Genomic DNA, 19,185 nt, shown 5'->3' with positions numbered 1-19,185 from the left:
GCATGGTGTCTGTAGTGAAGAAGTGTGTCGCTTCTTCAAAACGCAAGCAAGGCAGGTAACTCATTGCATTTACTCACAAAATGCATTCATAGCCCATGCCACCAGCTGTGTTCAATAGCTCAACTGAACCCTTTCAAGGTGTGTTTGATCTTGAATTGAAGGAATTTCAATCTAGGTTTACTCACTGTATATGCACATGGCTTAAAGTCCTTCTTGAATAATATGACAGGTTGGAGGCTGTAATCCATTCAGTTTAGTAACAGTAGTTTTGCCTCGGGACATGATTCTACAATGTCCTTGGTATGTTTCTTTGCAAAGTGCAAGGTGCCTAACTGTAAAGGTGGCATAGTATTTGGGTGTTCTGTTTTGGCTTGTACGGCATCTCGGCATGCAGAGATGTTCCTCAATCATTGTTATTTTCAATAATTCGCTCGAATATGTGGACACATGCAGTCGTTTCATTCAGTCCTGTTGCCTGGTGTTCGGACTTCAACACTAAACATGGTTTTTCATCCGAGATGTAATTTTTTTGGGTGTTTTTGGCCATACATAATCAGTGCATCAAAAAGTAGTAGGGGAGTTATACTTTTTCGCGTACAGCTAATACAAGCTCTTGAGTCACCATAAGTTTTCCTCAAATGCGTTTGCCTCGAATGCATCTGACTTAGTTGTCTGATGGAGAAGTCAGTTATGTTTCTGAGCTGTGGCAAAACATCAAATTGCAGCACACTGTCAGCGCACGGTGTCTAGCATTTGCATCTTAATCCTTGGGCGTTTTTTTCCCAGGTTGGTTCATTGCGATCTAAATCTGTTGTCACAACAACCAGCTCGCATGGTTCTACGCACAGAAATTGTCGTGTTTAGGGGATAGATCGGACAAAGAAGCCAAGAAGGTGGCACCAGTTGAATAATAAGAAATTGATCTTTTCTTTCTCCTGTCTAATTCTAATTTTACACCAGAAAACCAGTGAAATCGTGGTAAACGAAACCTGCAAAGATGGGGAAGATGGTTCCATTTATCAAGAGTTCCATTTACCGGAGGAATGCACATGAAGTGTTTTGTGCTGCCATAGTTGCTGTTTTAAGCAAATAAAAGATAACCAGAAACTGCTGAAAGGTGAAGAACTGTTGCCTTTTGTATACATTCACAGATTAGACAGAGCTTTTGTCCCCACTTTTATCACTGAGTGGCAAGAAAAGAACAAGAATCTTGGACAAGTTCACATTGAGCATCTAATGTCATCAACGACTGCTTTGTTGCACGAAAAGATTTCCATTTAAAAGAAAAATAAGAAGAAAACAAAAACAGTGGTTGCAATGCCAAGTCTACCTATTGAACACTCGTGACTTTGTTTGGCTGTTCTGGGTATTTGAAGTGCCAAATTTTCATTTCGGTATTTTTACACTGCATTAATACAAAACCAAACAACTCTGTGGCAGTTGTTCCAGTTAGCCAAAAATGTAAGGAATTTCCGTTTTACAAAGATTCCTCTGTATTATGAAGATACTTCTGCAGTTGAACGGGACAAAGCGAAGACAACGCGAAAGTGTGGTACACACATCATTCAAACTTTTCAGCTGTATTCAGAAAAGAAGCACTCAGTACAGTTTTCTGTGCCGGGCACTTTGCAGATCCACTGATACAGACTGCGGTCACACCAGAGCAGTGAACCACTACTGTATTGGGCAACTTTCTTATCCATGTTATTTCCCGTTTTGTTCCTTTCTTCGTCTGTCTGTTTGCATGTGGAACTCTACTGACTGATCCCGGCACGACGTTAACCAAGCAAAAATGCATGCTCTGCTGCTTTTTGGCGTCCTGGGTGCTTGGCAGACCTTTTTTGCTGTGCTTCCTTTACGTGCTTTTTTCTGTTTGATGTGGTGCAATGGAAAATGCGTGGTTACACAGCCACGAAAGCATACATCGTGGGACACTTTCATTGCATCACTAGTATTTTCCATAGAATTAAGGCTACTATGAATTTGAAAAAACAATTGTTTTGAATTTTGGCAAAGCAGCTGGTTTGTGGAAGTATTGAAAGGCTGTAGTCATGATTAGAATTGCAAATATTGTCATCTACATTAGGTTTCTGTTAGCTATGCTAATGTCCTTATTTCATTGTGACTGTAACAGCACCTGATCAGCCTGTAATGCAAGCCTAGGGTGGGTGTGGGATTGTGTTGGTAACCTTTGGCATCATGTACCAAAGAGAGATGGCTTGAAATGGGTAACACTGTTCCAAAGTGTTTCATGGATGAAATGAAAAGTCATTCTGAAGTGAGGACAATACTTTTGTTGCCTCTGTAGCCTTGCAATGCATAAGTGTGCTTGCACTGCAAGTGTATCAGTTGAGCATTAATTAGGTATTTATGAGACTTGCTCCTTTTTTTACTGTGACATTTCATGCAGAAATCAGAGAGACTTGCTAGCACCCATAGATCAGTTGCACTCAAAGCTTATGCTAAGCCTCTATAGTTTGTTGATGCAAACCAAACAGCTGGAATCGGAACATGCAAAGAACAAGTGCAGCACACTATTGACTCCACTTTATTGGGCGTCTTGGACCCCGAGCACGGTTAAAGCATCGGAGCATTTTGCAATGTTGCCAGCATGGCCGAGTCTGCAGCAGCTTCAAGAAAACATCTTTGCTGATATTGGCATTCAAGTTAGCATCTAGTGAATTGTGTGCTTCCAGCTTTCACAAATTGGTCACCTAAATATTGTGGACAGGACACAATCATTGGCAAAATCTTGGAAAAATTGGCACTGAATGCCTAGGTATTGGCGGGAAAAACACTAAAAGGCCTGGTCACGTCGGGCAAGGAAGACTTGGCTCTTGGGCCACTCCTGGCTTGAATGCCACGCAAGAGACAGACCAACCAGTTGCGTCACCCCTCCATCCCGCTTGGCACACAGTTCACTCGTCTCGCTGCACGTTCCGAGGCTGTCTGTTGCCCTGTGGGCTGCTGTTGCTAAGCACGCCAGTCCATGCATGCTGCCACGGTCCCTTGCATTGTGTTCAATGGTTTCTCTTGCCCCTTCTTTTTTTTTCCCTCCCTTTTCTCCCAAGGTCAAGTCTGGGGTGAGAGAACTACTTCCCTTAACTCTGGTGTTGAGAGCGGGTGAGACTGAGGCCGGCCTCCGACGCCGGTCTCCCCGGGTGCACTGTTGCACACCTTGCTTACTCCTGCTCTACACTGCACTGGGGCTGTGCGAGTCTGGGCTCAGCAGTCAAACTGCATTGAAAAAAGGAGTCTTTCCGGGCTATCCTTGTTGAGGGCTCTTTAAAACGGGGCAGTATTATAATGTGTTTAAACGGGGTAAAAAGTCGCTCAACAAACACTACCTTCTTCTGAACAGAAACCTACATCTTCAGTTCCTTACCAAAGCTCAGAAACTTTTGAAAAAGTGAGGTTGCATACGAGGTCAATAAGCTTTTGGGCAGCCTTAAATTACCCTTGCCTGCTTTGTTTCGCCATTTTTGTAGAAGGCCATTGGTTATGTTATGTATGCTTATGCTCACACCTGTACGCAATATCAGTGTAGCGTACAGGGCTGCATTATGGGAACTTTGGTAGTGGCTTGATTGACTTGCTGCATATGCACCATCCGAGAACCTTGGGGTAAATGCTCGACATCTTACTTGGCTGCTGTCACCCTTCTGTTTATGTTGAATTTGGTTTTGAAAACTGCTGCTCGCACAGCCCCAGGTTACACAGATCCCCCTCATTTCCACACTTCCTTTTTCTTCTCCTTTCACTTGGTTGCTGCCCCACCCACCCCCTGTGGCCTTGTTCTAGTGCACGTTGTTTGTTCATTCTTCGTCTGCACACACAGCTGGTTTTGCTCGTTCGTGAAGAGGAAGGCAGCAAAAAGTGCACAAAAGCTTAATGCAGTGCGACACGCTCAAAATGGGCACAGAGGATGCAGGCTGACAGCTGGTTGCCCAAACAACGTGGTGGTAAGCTAATCACAAGAACGGAAAATAGGAAGTACGATGTAAGCGAGTAATACCATAAGTACCGACCATGTGCCCACGTCACGATAAGGGCCCACCCTCTACTTTAATTAGAAAAATTAGCAAAGAGTAGGTCAAGTGCTCACTCCCGGTATATAAGCTAGTAAGAAGGTTTTTTAAGCACGCATCAAGTACTCAATCACCAATGGTCTTTTATTTGGGTGATCAGACCTTAAACACCGTGTGGGCAATGGGCAACTGCAGTTAAATCTCGTTATAACGAAATTGAAGAGGCACTGCTATTTGTTCGTTATAACCAATATTTTGTTATAGCTGTAGCAGGCATTTACTGCGAATATTGTGCAGTGTACTTACGTAAAACAAATAGCAGGTTGATTGATTCATTGTGGGGTTTAATGTGCCTTAACTACAAAGCAAAGGTTATGAGCCGCGTTGTAGTGGAGGGCTCTGGATTGACTTGGACCACCTGGGGACCTTTAACGTGCCCCGAAATCTCTAACACACGGGCATTTTTGCTCTTCACCTCCATCAGAAAAGTGGCTGTCGCAATCAGGAATTGAACCCGCAACCTTGGGCTCAGCAGCCCGACGCCATAGCCACTGGGCTGCCGTGGCGGGTACAAATAGCGGGTGAGATTTCGGCGCACGTTAAAGATCCCCAGGCGGTCTAAATTAATTCGGAGCCCTCCACTATGGCGTGCCTTATCGCCTGCGTTGTGTCGGCGCATTAAACCCTACAATCAAATCAAAAAATTACGCCCACCTCCCCTCGCGGGAACCCTGGTGTTATGCGACGCTGAAGGGGGTTCCATTGTGCGTTTCCGTTGGGTCGATTACTCGAATTGCGTGAGAAATCGTCAAGTAACGCGCGCGCGCGTTACTTGACGATTACTTGACTTGACGATTACTTGACGAGAGAGAGAGAGAGAGAGAGAGAGAGAGAGAGAGAGAGAGAGAGAGAGAGAGAGAGAGAGAGAGAGAGAGAGAGAGAGAGAGAGAGAGAGAGCGTAGCGCGGACGACCGTTGACTGAGCGGCACTCTGCTTATATGCACAGCGCGCCCGAAGGAGAGGAGACCGCAGAGAGAGAGGGCGCTGCACATGCGCACAGCGCGCTTGCGCCGCGCGCAGCGCCACCCACCGGCGGAGTGAGAAAGCGCGCCGCATTGTGCGCGCCACAGATGTTGGGGGAGAGGGCGCGCTATCACGGCGAGAGGAGAGGGGGTGAGCGGAGGAGAGATGCAGCTGTGCGGACGCGGACGACGACGGACACAGGACAGGGCCGTTGGCAAGAGATGCTCCTCTCAGCGTCGCATCTAAAACAAATAGTGGGTGAAATTGGGTCTCGCCGCATGGTGGTACACAACAAATAACCACATTCCGGAGACAAAAAGGAAAAGCCATGCACCTACTTTATTGCCGTTCAAAATACATAACTCTTATTTCAAAGAGATTTTGCTGCCAAGATGTCCCTAATTCAAACGACGGCTCGCTCAGCTTCGTGCCTAATGTGGCGGCTTTTATCATAGCTGCCTTCTGGTCTAGCATTATACTGTTTTGCTTTCGCTTCCCACCTGGTGCGTTCATGGTGCTCAAATCACGTGTGCAACACATTAAATGATAAGACCGAAGCATAAAAAAACATTAAATAATAAGGCCGAAGCATAAAAAAACATTAAATGATAAGGCTGAAGCATGAAAAAAAAAAGAAAAGAAACATGCCACAACATCAGCAACTCGGCTCCCTCGGTGCATGTTGGCGAATGGCAACAGTTACAGGCATGGGTTGCAGGCGAGCGCGTTGCGGCCGTGGGTGTTGCATGCATTGGCTGCATGCTGTGTGTAGCGAGAGGAAAGTGGGAATAGCTTCGTGGATGCAGCGGAAGTGTGGCGCACCGTCCAACTATGCGCGTTGCTTCCAGATGCAAGGCGGGAGTTTTGCACCGCCAAATACAGTTGTCGCCTTGCGCAAAGTCTCAAATCCATGTTGCACGCAGTCATGAAATTGGCTCTAAATTTAATTTTCTTACGAGATTTATTCATTATATCCCACCATGGGCAAAGTTTACCTCGTTAAAATGAGGTTGGTCGGTTTTTATGGGAACTTTCAACAAGGTTTAACTGTATCTTGTCAGCTGAAGGCCCACTTTGTGCATTCATGTGCACGGACTGTCATTTAGTAAAATTCAGTAAGGAAGTGTGATGACAGGCCTGTGTGCACCCTAAGTGAGTGAAATCCAGGACCATGCATCAAAGCACGTAGTTCAGATTGAGTCCCCAGGGCATACTCAAAGCTTCCACATGGCGCAGGTAGTAGTCACTCTGCTTCACGATCTCTTGGTGCATTTGTTTATTTTTATATTACCTGCATATGCTGCTGGATTTATTTGGAATGTGTGAATACAGTTGTTAAAATCTGCTTGATGTGCACCAAGGCATGTTTTTCTTACCTTTTATGTGCTTTTTGTTCATGTGCTGCCTGTTTTTTGCTCTGGTAAATGTTTGCAGGACATTACACCAGTTTCATGATAGCCTAAATTTATCTGCCTGGCCCAAAAGCCTACATGCACATTACTACAGTAAAAACTTGTAATTACATAAAATGAGTAGATAAAATGGCCATATTTTTGCCATTGCTTCATCGTAACCATTGTTCACATCTGCTGCCAATATTACAGTTTGGAAGAAAATTTATTTGGTGACATGCATTTATTGTTTCTTTATTAATTATGAGAAAAATACAGCAGAGTACCCTCTCTTGGGACTGAAGAGAGAAGATGCTCTACTATAGAAACTTTGGAGAACCACTTGCCTTAAATTAAGTTTTAAAACAAGTGTAAGTTTAAACACTAAGATGGGTTAATGCAATTTCAGAGAAACCAAGTTTCTGTTTGTAGATGAAGAAACATTTTTAGAGATTTTCAAACACTTAGTGACACTGAGTTGTAAATCTCACCATAAAGGGAATTATTAGGGATTATGATCTGGCCACTGCAGACTATAGATGACTTAACACTACACAAGCATAATCACCAAAAAGGGGAAGTAAATAAAATAATTAAGGAAGAGAGAAAAAGAAAGGAAAAACTGAGCTTTCTTTCTTCCGCATTTTTTTTTAGCAGTGTGCCTAATTCTTTTATGTGCATGCCACGAAGAGCTTTAATTTTTTACTATTGAGTTTCTGTGGCCGCATCATAAATCGGGCCATTCGGTGCGCATCAGATACTCATAAAGGGTTTGTCTGAGAGCTCTAGTGTGCCTGTGACGTTATCATTGTTGACACTTTTTGCTGCCAACGTCACTCCTGCAGGCAAGTGTGTTGTCGATTAGTGTTTACTTGTGCTCCATCCTGTTAGTCATGCCCGCTTTTACTTCATCCTCCCTCTCTCCTTCTTCATCTTACACTTATTGGTGTCTCCTTTTCTATTGGTGTTGTTTAATGTGCATTATATAGGCCTGCTTTTGTGTGTCACCATCTTGCTCTCTAACCTAAATTCATCTTTCAGTTTCGAAAGCCTGCATTTGTTGCATGTGAAGGTGAAGAAGACGTATCGACAGGCATTAGAATGCAACAGCCTATGGCGTACTAGCGCAGTTCAGTTGCTGCCCATATGTCCAGTGAACTGTGACAATAGGCGGTCGTATAAAAATGCCTGGTGATGTAGTGATGTGACTAACAGCAACATTGAGAGCACGGCTAGAAGCATGCCCATGAGAGTTGCCTTCACTTTAGAGTCACCCATTTGGTGGCTCAGTGGCTGTTTTGTGCCACTGAGTTTGCAAAGTCGTGGGTTCATTAAGTATTTTTCCGAGAAACAAGAAACAGGTGGTGAGGGCAAACGAAATTAGTGTATGTGGGAATTTCTTTTGAGGGTGTATTTTCTGTCACGACAAACTTTAGCTTTTAGAAAGCTCTTAAAACAGACAGTCATAAAGCTTGCAGTTTTGATTTAGGGGAAATGTTTTGCCTTGTACATGCACAGTCAACTTATTATGAGAGCTTCCGTCCCTTTTTTCTGCCAGAGACCACATGTACAATGTTACACTATGAATCTAAGTATGTATTGTTTTGGTTCAAAAGCTGCTATTCAGAATAGTATCTCACCCCCAAAGTAGATGCTTTCTGTGAAACTGCATCTGAAAAGGTCATAAAACGGTTTATAAAGCTTTGTGCAGCATTTCGAAGGAAAAAAAGTTGTGTGCAAAAGACAGTACAGTGTACAAAACAAACAGGATGGGCACATGTCGTGTCTTTTTCACTGTCCCGTGTTTTGTGCTCAGTTTTCCTTTTTAAAAAGCAACGCCATAGAGCCCGACGACATGCTGTTCTAGCTTTGCGCAACAGTATCAGTGTGTGGTGTTCGTTTACTAGTGTCAATAGTTAATGCCATGACACCTCATGGCATTGCCATGACATTGTTAATGAATAGTTAATGCCATGACATTGGGGGCTGTATACAATGTTCATGTTTCAACTTGAGAACCCTCCTTTCTGCAACAACCCCTCATGTGGTAAAAGGGAAAAAAAAGGAAAAGGAAGGGAAAAAAAAGAAACTAAAAAGAAAGGTACATTTACATATTCAGAATTTGGTTACCAAAATGGTGCATTAAGTGCCAGATGTGAGGAAGGCATTTGTGGACTTCAGTTCTACCTTACTCTGGCTACTCAACACCTGATGAAGTGGGCGTATTTAGGCCTGTGCGGTACGAAGGCTGAGAGCAAGAAGCAAAACGTGCTCACACAAACAGTGCTCGCTAGCAGCTGGTTGCCACTGCTACCTGTAAGGGTCAGAGGCTGGCGGCACTGGATGATAGGTTCACCAAATAGGCTGGCATCAGCAGGAAGCGTCAATTAGGTTGATTGGGACAACTGTCATAATTTTGAATTTTTATTCCACTAAGTGGGGAATGAATTAAAATTTGTTTTTAATGCAAACACTGCCATGTGTACTTTTGGTGTGGTTGCCAAAACAGGTGTTCCTGGGTGGAATGTTCAATTTTTTTTTTAATAATAAGAATCCTGAAAGCTTTGTGAGGGGCATGGAGGAAAGAAAGCCTAGGAGAGGCCCCTGCAGTGCATTGCGAGAAGTGTAGCAAAAGTCATGCGGCTTTGCAAGCCCTCAAAAGGCTACTAACAGCAGCGCCACAGTAGGGGATGGATAAGTATTGAAGCAACATACAATGCCTCTTTACATTGACTTCAATGCAACAAAAAGCTAGTAGGCTGCAGCAGTTTGTGTTAGGTGCATAAGAATGAGAGACAGCTGGGCGAGTTGGAAGGGGTTCATATTCAGAAGTTTAACTGCGCGAAAGACAAATACAAGAAAGGACACAGACGAGCGCAGTCTCACAACTGAAGTTTTATTGAAAAAACAGAACATAGGTGCATAGTACCTACAGACACACTGGGAGCTTTGCCTGGGGCGCACAATGTCTGGCAGCTTGAGCCCTGCAGTGCATGCCTTCTCTAGCTGCTTGAGCTCTTGGCCAGCATCTTATGCTTGCTAAGGTTGGTCACTTGTGATTTGGTATACAGTTGAACCTCGATATAACGAACCTCGATTTAACGAAATTCGCGATATAACAAACTTTTTCCAGTTTTCTACCAAAATTTTGCTAAATCCATGTATTTTTATCTCGATTTTACGAAGTAATTTTGTGCGGCGCTTTCGATTTAACGAAGTCACGGCGAGAAAGGAAGAACGAAATTCCGGTCGAGGCACGTTTTATTTTGCCTCTCAGAGCCTACATTGAAAACATTAAGTACTCACATTTACTGATAAAAGGCTAAAATGAAAGAAAAGCGGTGAATTATGCGGTTGACAACAATTAAAAGCGATAAAAGCTGCTGCTCAAAAACCGCTAGCGGTCATGGACGGTTTAATAGTGCCGCCACCATTCTGACGTCTCCATCGTTGCCTACGCCAGCGCCCTCTATGCTTAGGCTGCTAAAGCCTACTTCAAGTGTTTTTTTTTTTTTTTTTTCTACGCGTCTTTGCTCACGGTGCTGCTGCTCTAGGTTGTGCTCGCTGATAACCTGATTAATATTTTGTTCGTCCATCATTAGATGAGTCTTATAAGCAGCATGAGCACTCCAAGGGAAAGAAAAGTGTTCCGAACAAGAGCCTGTAGAAGTGTCAGTGAAACCGACGGTAGACCGACGGCCACCGAAGTGATGGATGCCATCGACGTTCTGCGGAGGCACGCAGGCGCACGCGAATGTTTAAGAGCAAGCCTTGTTAGTGCTGTCAGCATACGAGCGTCACGTAAAGCCCACCCTGGTCAAAAAACGCGAAGCACTGCTTACGGACTTCTTCACTACGGCTTGAACATCGAGTGCTGGTGGCAATAAATTGCTCTCCGAACGTGGTCAAAACGTCTTCGTTAGACAGCTGCGATGCGGAGAAATCGGTTTTTTTAGGGCTCAGCGGGCATACAAGTAATTGCTTAATCAAATTTGGCCAGAAGATATTTAATGTAAGCTTTCCACTTTAGCGGGAGCACGTAAGCGCTGCTCCACAAAGTGAAGCGGTCCGTGTGTACTCCGCTCAATTCTCAATCATGACTTTATCTCGAGTGTCGTGGTTGCGTCACGCGCCCATACTGCAGAGCCTTTGTGCATGAAAAAAGTCTTTAGAAAGCTTTATCGCTTTATAGCACCCTTCCGCTGTTGACCCGCCGCACCCCTCAACGCCGCGGCTAAGCCTACTACTGAACGGCCGAAAAGAGGCGTAACTTTGAACCAGCACCTCGCCGGGGTGAAGTTCACGGGGCACGGACGCGGGTTCAATGGACTAACAGCGGCGTTTAGTAGTGACCGAAATGAAAAAAAGAAAAAGTGAAAACCTAGTTTGCTATCATATTTAATGAGGCGTTGCGGAAAAAGCGCCGGTTTTACGACGACACGAACAACGGTCGGCTATCCGAATTCCATTGCCTAAGTGTTGAGGCTCTTAATTCACACAATTTTCGCGGCCAGTTTTAGTACAAATTTCGCTTTAAGTGGAGAGGTAACTACATAGCAGTTGTTTCTGAGCGATGGGCAAGGTTTTGAAACCTCAATAACTGGTTAAATTAACTGTAAAATGGAAACCTCGATTTTACGAAATTCTCGATTTAACGAAATTTTCGCCCGCAAGTACGACTTCGTTATATCGAGGTTTAACTGTAAACGAAATTTGTTTTGGTAGTAGCCACGAGGCTACCAGCTCGACATAGAGATTTCAATGATGTGACCCAAATCGCACTTTGCTGGCATCGATTCCATTTTTGTTTTTAATCTTTTTGGAGTGTAGCTGTATTCCAACAGCTTTAGTACCGCTGTCCCTCTCAGTTGTTTGGGTCCAGTTTCTAGTGGCAGCATCGTAGTACCACTTGCAAAGACCTGAAATGTTTCTAGTGTGCTACAACACTGAGTACTTACGATCTAGCAAAGCTTGTGATGTCACTTGTTAAGCCTGTCTTTGGTAGGCTGCAGGATTGGTTAAGTGGTGTGCCAAAGCAGACCCTTAGTATTGGGCAAACTTAGTGTGTGAGCGCATTCTCTGCTTCAAACCCCTGGATGATTGAGACACAATTGAGCGAGGCAAATGTGCCCACTTGAAGCGGCAGCAGTACGACAGCCTTGGCGAATCTTATGCCCAACCCTGAATGCGCTCTGCCATGTGGGCCTTGGCCAGCGAACCTTGGGAGAGCACAAAATGAGGGATGTAAAGAGCTCTACTCGCCTGGGCAACGCCATGTGCCAAGTGTAAAGGCCGTTTTATAATTTTTTACCTGTGTAATTTGTAAGGAAAAAAAAATGCGTTTACATCTGTGTCTGCAAAAAATTTGACCTGATTTTTTGGTTCTAACCAGCGACACGGAATCTTAAATGTAAATCTGGTGGAATTGCTGATCGTTCGTTGTGCACTGCACAAGAGTTGTGAATACAAAAAGCAAGAAAATGTGTGGGATGAGTAAGCTGACTTTTGACTCTGAGTTCTTTGAAAAGAATAAAAAAAGGAAACGCAATTATGGAAAGTTGAAGTGTAGAGCCACCTACGGTGGCTCTGATAATAGTGTCGCATAAAGGTCTAGCCAGACATCAGTTCTGCTTCCTGAAAACGAGCAAACTTTTAAACATTGCGCTGCAGCCTTCGTTTAGTGTAATAGCACGTAACTGCATTTGCGGGCAACGTTTCATTGTTCTCTTACTGCAGCCGTACTACCATCAATATTCATTCTATTCGTCCAGATTCACTCCGAGGTTACAGAACAGTACAGTCAGTAGTTCTACGCATTTTGAAAACTATGCGTGGCCATACTTTGATATGTAGAATAAATCATAGTGCCTTATTTTTCTTCCTCTAATATGGCCTGTATTCAATAGCGAGGCGCGCATGCAGGCAACCACGTGAATGCGCCGTCACTGGTTACGTCGGGCTCCGCGAGATGGCGGTACTTGTCCGTGTCCGTGCTAAGCGCATGATATGCGTTGGACATTCCAAGCTCTAGCCCGCCGAACACAAATTAATGCCTCGACTCAAATGTAAGTGCGATAAATAACAACTCTGTTGGCACCACTGTTTAGAGTTGGGTTTAAACAGAATAGACGACGCACGGCAATGTTATTTTTGTTCTTTGGCGTGCGGCCGCAGTGGCATAAGCCGCGCCATGTTTGTGGTGCTTCGGCCACGTCTGTGGCCATTTCAGTGTTGCCAAATGAAGAAATTGACAGCTAAACTTTTCAATGAATACCGGCTATAAAGTTTCAGGTAGCAAGTCGTAGCATGTCCCATGCTGTAACGACCCTGAGAGCGGGCAATTGCCAGGAGGTGCAGGTGTGTACCAAGGAGCCCCTCCCCCTCTCCCCCCTGTGTGCAGAAGGAGTCTCAGGTGTGTCAACAGGCACGAACCCTGGAGCGGGACTTTGATGCCCTGGTCCAGCAGTTCTTGCCCGAGCACTACGCCGACCTGCGTGATGCCCAACCCGACCCCCAGCCCGGCTGCGACGATGTCGAACCGGAGCCCCGAAAGAAATCTCGCACTTCCTCCGTCTCTTCCTCACCCCCGGCCGACCAGGCGGTCATCCTTTCTTGGTGGGTGGCCCTTCCTCTCTGATTAAGACCTCACAAGCCTGGTCCCATCTGTGGGACGGGGCAGGGGTGAATATTGAATGACGAGTTATTAGTTCTACGACTGCCACTGTTGCCGCAATTTCAATGGAGCTGAGAAGCTGAGTTGGTTCTAAAAAACATTGCTTCCCGGCAGATTTAACTGAAATGTGTGCACCAAAACAACAATTGTGCTCTGGAAACTTTCCGTGCAGCACTGTCGCACCAGCCTTTTTGCACTGGTTGAGACCTTTGTTGGTCCAACAATGAAGAGTGTAAGCAGTTTGCATTGCATGTTTTGTCTTTGTGATGATCGACGGCACCACCAGCGCACAAAAAAAAAAAAGCCGTCTGACGCTGTGGACACTGTTCCCATGGATGGGAAGCTGGCTTTTATCCTATCGCGAGATTGCTCAGCAAGAGATGTTGCTGATCTTGCTGCTGAACAAAGTTGATTATTGTTAGACGCATCTTGTGTGGGAAATCTGAGTACGAATTAGGATAATGTTTGAACCAGAATTTTTTTTTATATTCTGAACCTTGATCTTCCTTTTTGTTGCAGATGATGTGCAGACACAAGCAATGTGACAAGGCTTCCATGCAAGCTCCCCCCTCAAGGTCCTTCCTTGCCCCCAAGAGGAGGACGTTCTTCCTCTCCTCGGTGCAACGAGCCCTCCCCATGTCCTGGAGATGGAATCCGCCTATTTATTGTTCTTTGTACCTCACGGCTCCTTCATTTCCGAAAGGGCGGTGTGTGTATCCAGTTAACGGCCCCTCCTACCAATTGTGTATTGTCCACTCTGTCGTCTTTGCATTTCTCTTCAGGGTCTAGACCAATATAAAAGAAAACACGCTGTTAAACCAAACATCCTGGAGTCCTGTTGCACTTGCTGCTGTTACAAATGGCCAGCCAGGCCCATGCTGGTTGGAGCGTTTCTTCTCGGCTACGATGACATACAGCACTCTAGTGACGTCTCGTACTATTGGGCACACCAAACTGAGTGGGAGGTTTTCCCCCCTAGCCCTGCTGCTGCAGGCAGTCCAAGCAAGCAGTGTCATTTGTGCTGTTCTTGTCATCACAAGAATGGCTGTTAATATGCATTGTCATAGTTAAAAGCTAGCCTGAATGGCCTCAAACACCGTCAGCGTTCAATTTACCATAACTAGACGCAGGGAGAGAAAGAAAGCATTCGTGTGCAAGGCCAACGTGCATGAGCTAACTGTTTGCAGAGGCTATTTGAAGTTCAAGCACCTTTCTTTTTTTAATCCATAGAAGAAAAAGCTGGCAGGATACAACATCACTTCCAGAAGCTGCATGTTCATTCAAGCAAGCTTTTTAAAGGAGTACCAAGACGCTTTTTCTTTAGCCCTAGTGAATCCCTGCTAACCCATAAATGCTGCTGCTGATGAATTACAGCACCATTCATTTCATCAGTTTCACCATAGGCTGCTGAGAGACAGAATCTGGTGAGTGTGGGGGGCTCTAGGACCCATTGCAGGCCACTCTTTTCTGCCAAAGCAAGACACCAACTTTTGTGGGGGCCTAAAAGCATTGAAAGACTTTACGGCAACCATTGTCTGCGTCCCCTCCACCAATAAAAATATTATTCCCACTGCATAAAACAGGTCGGCAACTGCTCAGAGGTAGGGGCTGGAGTCACCTTGGCAGACCCCACAATTACAAAGGCTTTGCTTGTCTTTGCGTTGTCTCTCTTAACCCCTTGCACTTGCAAGGGTAAGACGCATCTCAAGGCTAACCGCACGGCTGTGTGGGTTTTTACGCCTACACTTGGTATCTGTTGTGTTTCTTTATTGAAAGAGGAAGGAGAAAATGACCCAGCCGATAACTGCCTCTTGGGTTGAGAAGCACCTCAATCAAGACCGAGTCTAGGAGGAGAATAGATAGACATGAGAATATTATAGAGAGGGACCGAATCTAGGAGCAGGATAAACAGAAATTAGAATATAGAAGGGCAGAGCAAGAGAGATGATGGATTATAAGCACGCAGCACGGACTTGATATGGAGTGCAAGCAAGCATATCACCTGAGCAGGTGTGCGAGGAGACCCCTAAAAGGTAAGTTTCCAACAAAGGAGTTTAGTAAAAAGATGTGGGAAAAAAAAAAAAAAAAAAAAAAAGAAGCTCTGGGCATCTCATACTGCCGTGAAATCGAACAGCACAAGGCTGCTGAAGAGAGAACTTTCACATTTGGGTGTGCATTGCCATCAGCTCCCCAGAAACATGCAAGTATGTATAAAGTCTTGTAGTCTAAGCGCGAGGCAGACAGGATGAGACGAGATGGGATGAGAAAGAGTGCTAACTTCCTCAAAGTTTATTTCGAGAAGCAAACGAATGTATACCCCCCCCCCCCCCCCCCCCTTCCCCCAAACAGTGAAACAATACACACAAACCATCCAAAGATTACACACTTGCCATGCGCAAGCATTCTATAGACTCTGGAATTTCAACTCTTTATCACAAAGCCACAGGGTGCTGGCACATTCTGGCCCCACTCCGCAAATCTTTTCCGATTCGATGATTTCGCACGTGAGCCTACTTTTGTTTTTCCCTATCGCGAAACTTTTGACAATCCGGCTTACAACCACACGTGCTGCAGCGCATTGCGAGGAAACCATCACGACCATTCATGACGTTACATGCGTGTTCGCGGAGCCTATCACTTAATCAGCGACCGGTCCTGCATACTGCTTACCACAAGAGAGAGGGATCTGGTACACCACATTTTCTGCACGCATAACAAAGGGATTTTTGTGCTTCTTGGAACATCCTCTCAGTTTACTTTTGCGTCTAAAGATTTCATCTTGAATAAGGCAGCCAGTTTTTTTGGGGCAGAAAATTTTCTCACTATTTTTACACTGGCACGTGCTCCGATCTTTCTTAGGTTGTGCGATAAGTCATGAATATAAGGAGCCACGGCACATTTAGGCGGGGGTAATGACATTTGTTGTGGTAGAGATTGTTTTGAGATATGCTTCTTGACCAAAGCTTTCGATACCGATATCTGTATGTGTGTGGGATAACCAGCATTCGAGAGCCTCAAAGACTGCACGTTGAAACTATTGACCATTAGGTGGGGGCTTGACTTATGCAGGGCATTGCGGAAGCAGAGGTTCACAATGCCTCTTATAAAGTTTTGAATGAGCCGAATGGAATGGGTGAAGAGGTTTACCGCTCCTAGGCTGGTACGCCCAGCAGGTGGGGTTCTGGTGAAAGGTGAAAGCTATGTCTAAAAATCGTAGCGTGTTGTTAGATGGCAACTCATGGGTTAGAGAGAGGGGCTTAAAACGTTCTCTGATAAAATTCAGGCCAAAAAGAGCATGTGATTCGCAGGAGCTAGGCTCACAGTCAAGAAAAATCAAATAGTCGTCAACAAATCTAAAAATGCGCAATACGTGCTTGTCATTAAGGTCACAGGAAACGGTTCAGTCAAGTTTGGCTAAAAACAGGTAACTTAAAATTAGAGCAATGCATGAACCTATGCATATCCCCTCCTTTTGGAGGTAGGGCTTTCCATCCCACTGGATAAATGTTGCTCACAAATAAATGGATAAAAGTTCCAAAACACCCCCGGCCGACACACCAACACTTTTCGAAAGCAAGGCACCCAAATTTGTTGATGCATTCTTCAATACAACTAAGAAGCAAGTCATGAGGGAGTGAATAATACAGGTCTTTTACATCAATGGAAAAAGCGTACATGCTTTGATGAAAACTCCGGGAAACAAAATCTAGAACCTCATCTGAATTTTTGACAAGAAACGAATCGTCTACTGTCAAAAGGCCAAGCTTGCTTTGTAAGCACAGTGCGACGCACTTCTGCCAAGTGCCGTTTTCTGAAACGATCACTCGGAATGGTTTCTCTGGCTTGTGGGTTTTTGCACTGAAGAAAACTTCTAGAAAGTCTTATAGAGTTAGCCATGCTGCGAACCAGTTCAGTGAGGTTAAGCTTTTCGCACAGTTTTTTCGCCTCGAATTTTACCTTCGAAAGGACTACATTCTTATCACATTTGAATACGGAAGAAACAGCTTCACTTGCTCGTGAATTGAAAAGGTTAGTTGATAGAACTGCAAACCCCCCTTCCTTGTCGGCAGGAAGCACGGAAAGGGCATTGTCCTTGAGGTAGGCCGCGACTTTTTTCAGCGGCTACCTGGAGTTGTGCTGCTTCGCACGAAGAACATCAACACCCGCGGAAACACAGTAAGCTTGGTCAGAGTCCAAAGCCCTCCCAGAAATTTCACGCACCAGCGACAGCCTTTCAGGAGCTGAAAGCATAGGCTCAACCGCAAACTTTGGTCCAAGTGGGAGTGTCTCTGTCACGTACGCTGGCAGGTTTACAGACTCAAGCTTGTGAACACAGCACTTGCCTTGCTTTGACCTTACTTTGCTGCCAGTCCTCAGACGCGCGAATTCGCAGGTCCAGATGGCTTCTGTTGTCTGGTCAGTGAAGCGCTGGTATTCGCGAAGTTGTCTTCTGCCCCTGGAGACGTCCATATGTTGTCAAGTGCTTGAGCCGATGGCCACTGCCTAAGCAGCCTTGCTTGTCGCCTGCACTCTGACCTCAGGATCTTGCACACTCTTGTGCTGTGGCCGACAGATGGGATAAACCCACCAAAGATGCCCGTAACATCTTAAGGAAGTATATTGTTCCGCATGCAGAAAGTCGACCTTCGCGCATGGCAAGTGGTCTGCATGCGGAACTTTCTCTCTCTCTCTCTAACAATCTCTACCACAAGAGTAGTCATTACCCCCGCCTAAATGTGCCGTGGTTCCTTATATTCAAGGCTTATCGCACAACCTAAGATCGGAGCCCGTGCCAGTGTAAAAATTTTCTGCCCCAGAAAAACTGGCCACCTTATTCAAGATGAAATCTTTAGATGCAAAAGTAAACCAAGAGGATGTTCCAAGATGTACCCCTCATGTAATGCCCCAAGCCGGGGCCCTTGAGGAACCAATAAATAAAATAAATAAATAAATAAAGAATCCCTTCGTTACGCGTGCAGAAAATGTGGTGTACCAGATCCCTCTATCTTGTCATAAGCAGTATGCAAGACAGACTGGTCGCTGTTTAAATGATAGGCTCCGCGAACACGCATGCAACGTCGTGAATGGTCGTGATGGTTTCCTCGCAATACACTGCAGCACGTGTGGTTGTAAGCCGGATTTTCAAAAGTTTCGTGGTGATAGGGAAAAACAAAAGTAGGCTCACGTGCGAAATCATCGAACCGGAGAAGATTTGTAGAGTGGGGCCAGAATGTGCCAGCACCCTGTGGCTTTGTGATAAAGAGTTGAAATTCCCGAGTCTATAGAATGCTCACGCATGGCAAGTGTGTAATCTTTGGATGGTTTGTGTGTATTGTTTCACTGTTTGGGGGAAGGGGGGGGGGGTATATATTCGTTTGCTTCTCGAAATAAACTTTGTAGGAAGTTAGCGCTCGTCCTCGTCCCATCTCTTGTCTCATCCTGTGTCTGCCTCGCGCTTAGACTACAAGAATGCATCACCAACAAGCCCAACTTCATACTCTCGTTTGTATAAACATTGTTTTCTTGTTTTGGTCAGACCTTGCATACATATTGAAAACCATGAATGTGTGGGAATCCTTTGAAAGCTATTTGCACAGTGCACAAAACAAGCCTGCTACTGTGACTAACACGTTCAAAGCATGGCGATATCCAAAAAGTTATCACAAGCAGTCTTTGGGACTAATTTCGCTTTTGCAATGATTTCCCATCCTGAGCTGCCTTGGAAGACTTGGAGATCACACTGAACAAAATTTTATGTAAAAATATTTTGCGAAGTGAAGCAGTTGGTTGGAAACCATGGTTAAATAGGGGCATGGATCAGTGAAAGGTTAGAAGTCTCAGCCTTTCGGCCATCGTCAATAAAAGCAGTAGCAGTTATATAGCACTACTCAAATAATTAGTTGTGGTTTTACTAGTTGTTTTCAGGTAATGAATAATTCATGGTTTGTAGAGTAAGCCTCAACTGTAGCCAGAAGTGGCAGAGATGCACACCATTGCTAGATAAATCTGGAGGGTCCTTTGGTGGGGAGAAAGGGAACTGCCCAAGGCCATAATCCCACACGGCACATAC

General features: G+C 45.0%; 1 protein-coding gene across 8 annotated transcripts in view; it reads left to right on the top strand.

The window, feature by feature from the left end:
* The window catches only part of LOC144174242 (E3 ubiquitin-protein ligase TRIM33-like), a 156,797-nt gene extending 142,839 nt beyond the window's left edge, over nucleotides 1-13,958 (top strand). For 6 of the 8 annotated variants that reach the window (XM_077702812.1, XM_077702814.1, XM_077702813.1 and 3 more), the window contains 2 exons: nucleotides 12,843-13,057; nucleotides 13,635-13,958. In XM_077702812.1, coding sequence (XP_077558938.1) covers nucleotides 12,843-13,057; nucleotide 13,635 — 216 coding nt within the window. In that variant the 3' untranslated portion in view covers nucleotides 13,636-13,958. The remainder of the gene's footprint in view (nucleotides 1-12,842; nucleotides 13,058-13,634) is intronic. The other 2 variants (XM_077702816.1, XM_077702817.1) reach the window with 1 other exon arrangement.
* Nucleotides 13,959-19,185: the final 5,227 nt, after the last annotated feature.

This window comes from Haemaphysalis longicornis, unplaced genomic scaffold, assembly GCF_048455015.1.
Source record: "Haemaphysalis longicornis isolate Haplotype H1 unplaced genomic scaffold, Haemaphysalis longicornis Haplotype H1 scaffold_3, whole genome shotgun sequence".
In the NCBI taxonomy this organism is placed as follows: Eukaryota; Metazoa; Arthropoda; class Arachnida; order Ixodida; family Ixodidae; genus Haemaphysalis; species Haemaphysalis longicornis.
This window is presented reverse-complemented; position numbering and strand designations above follow the sequence as displayed.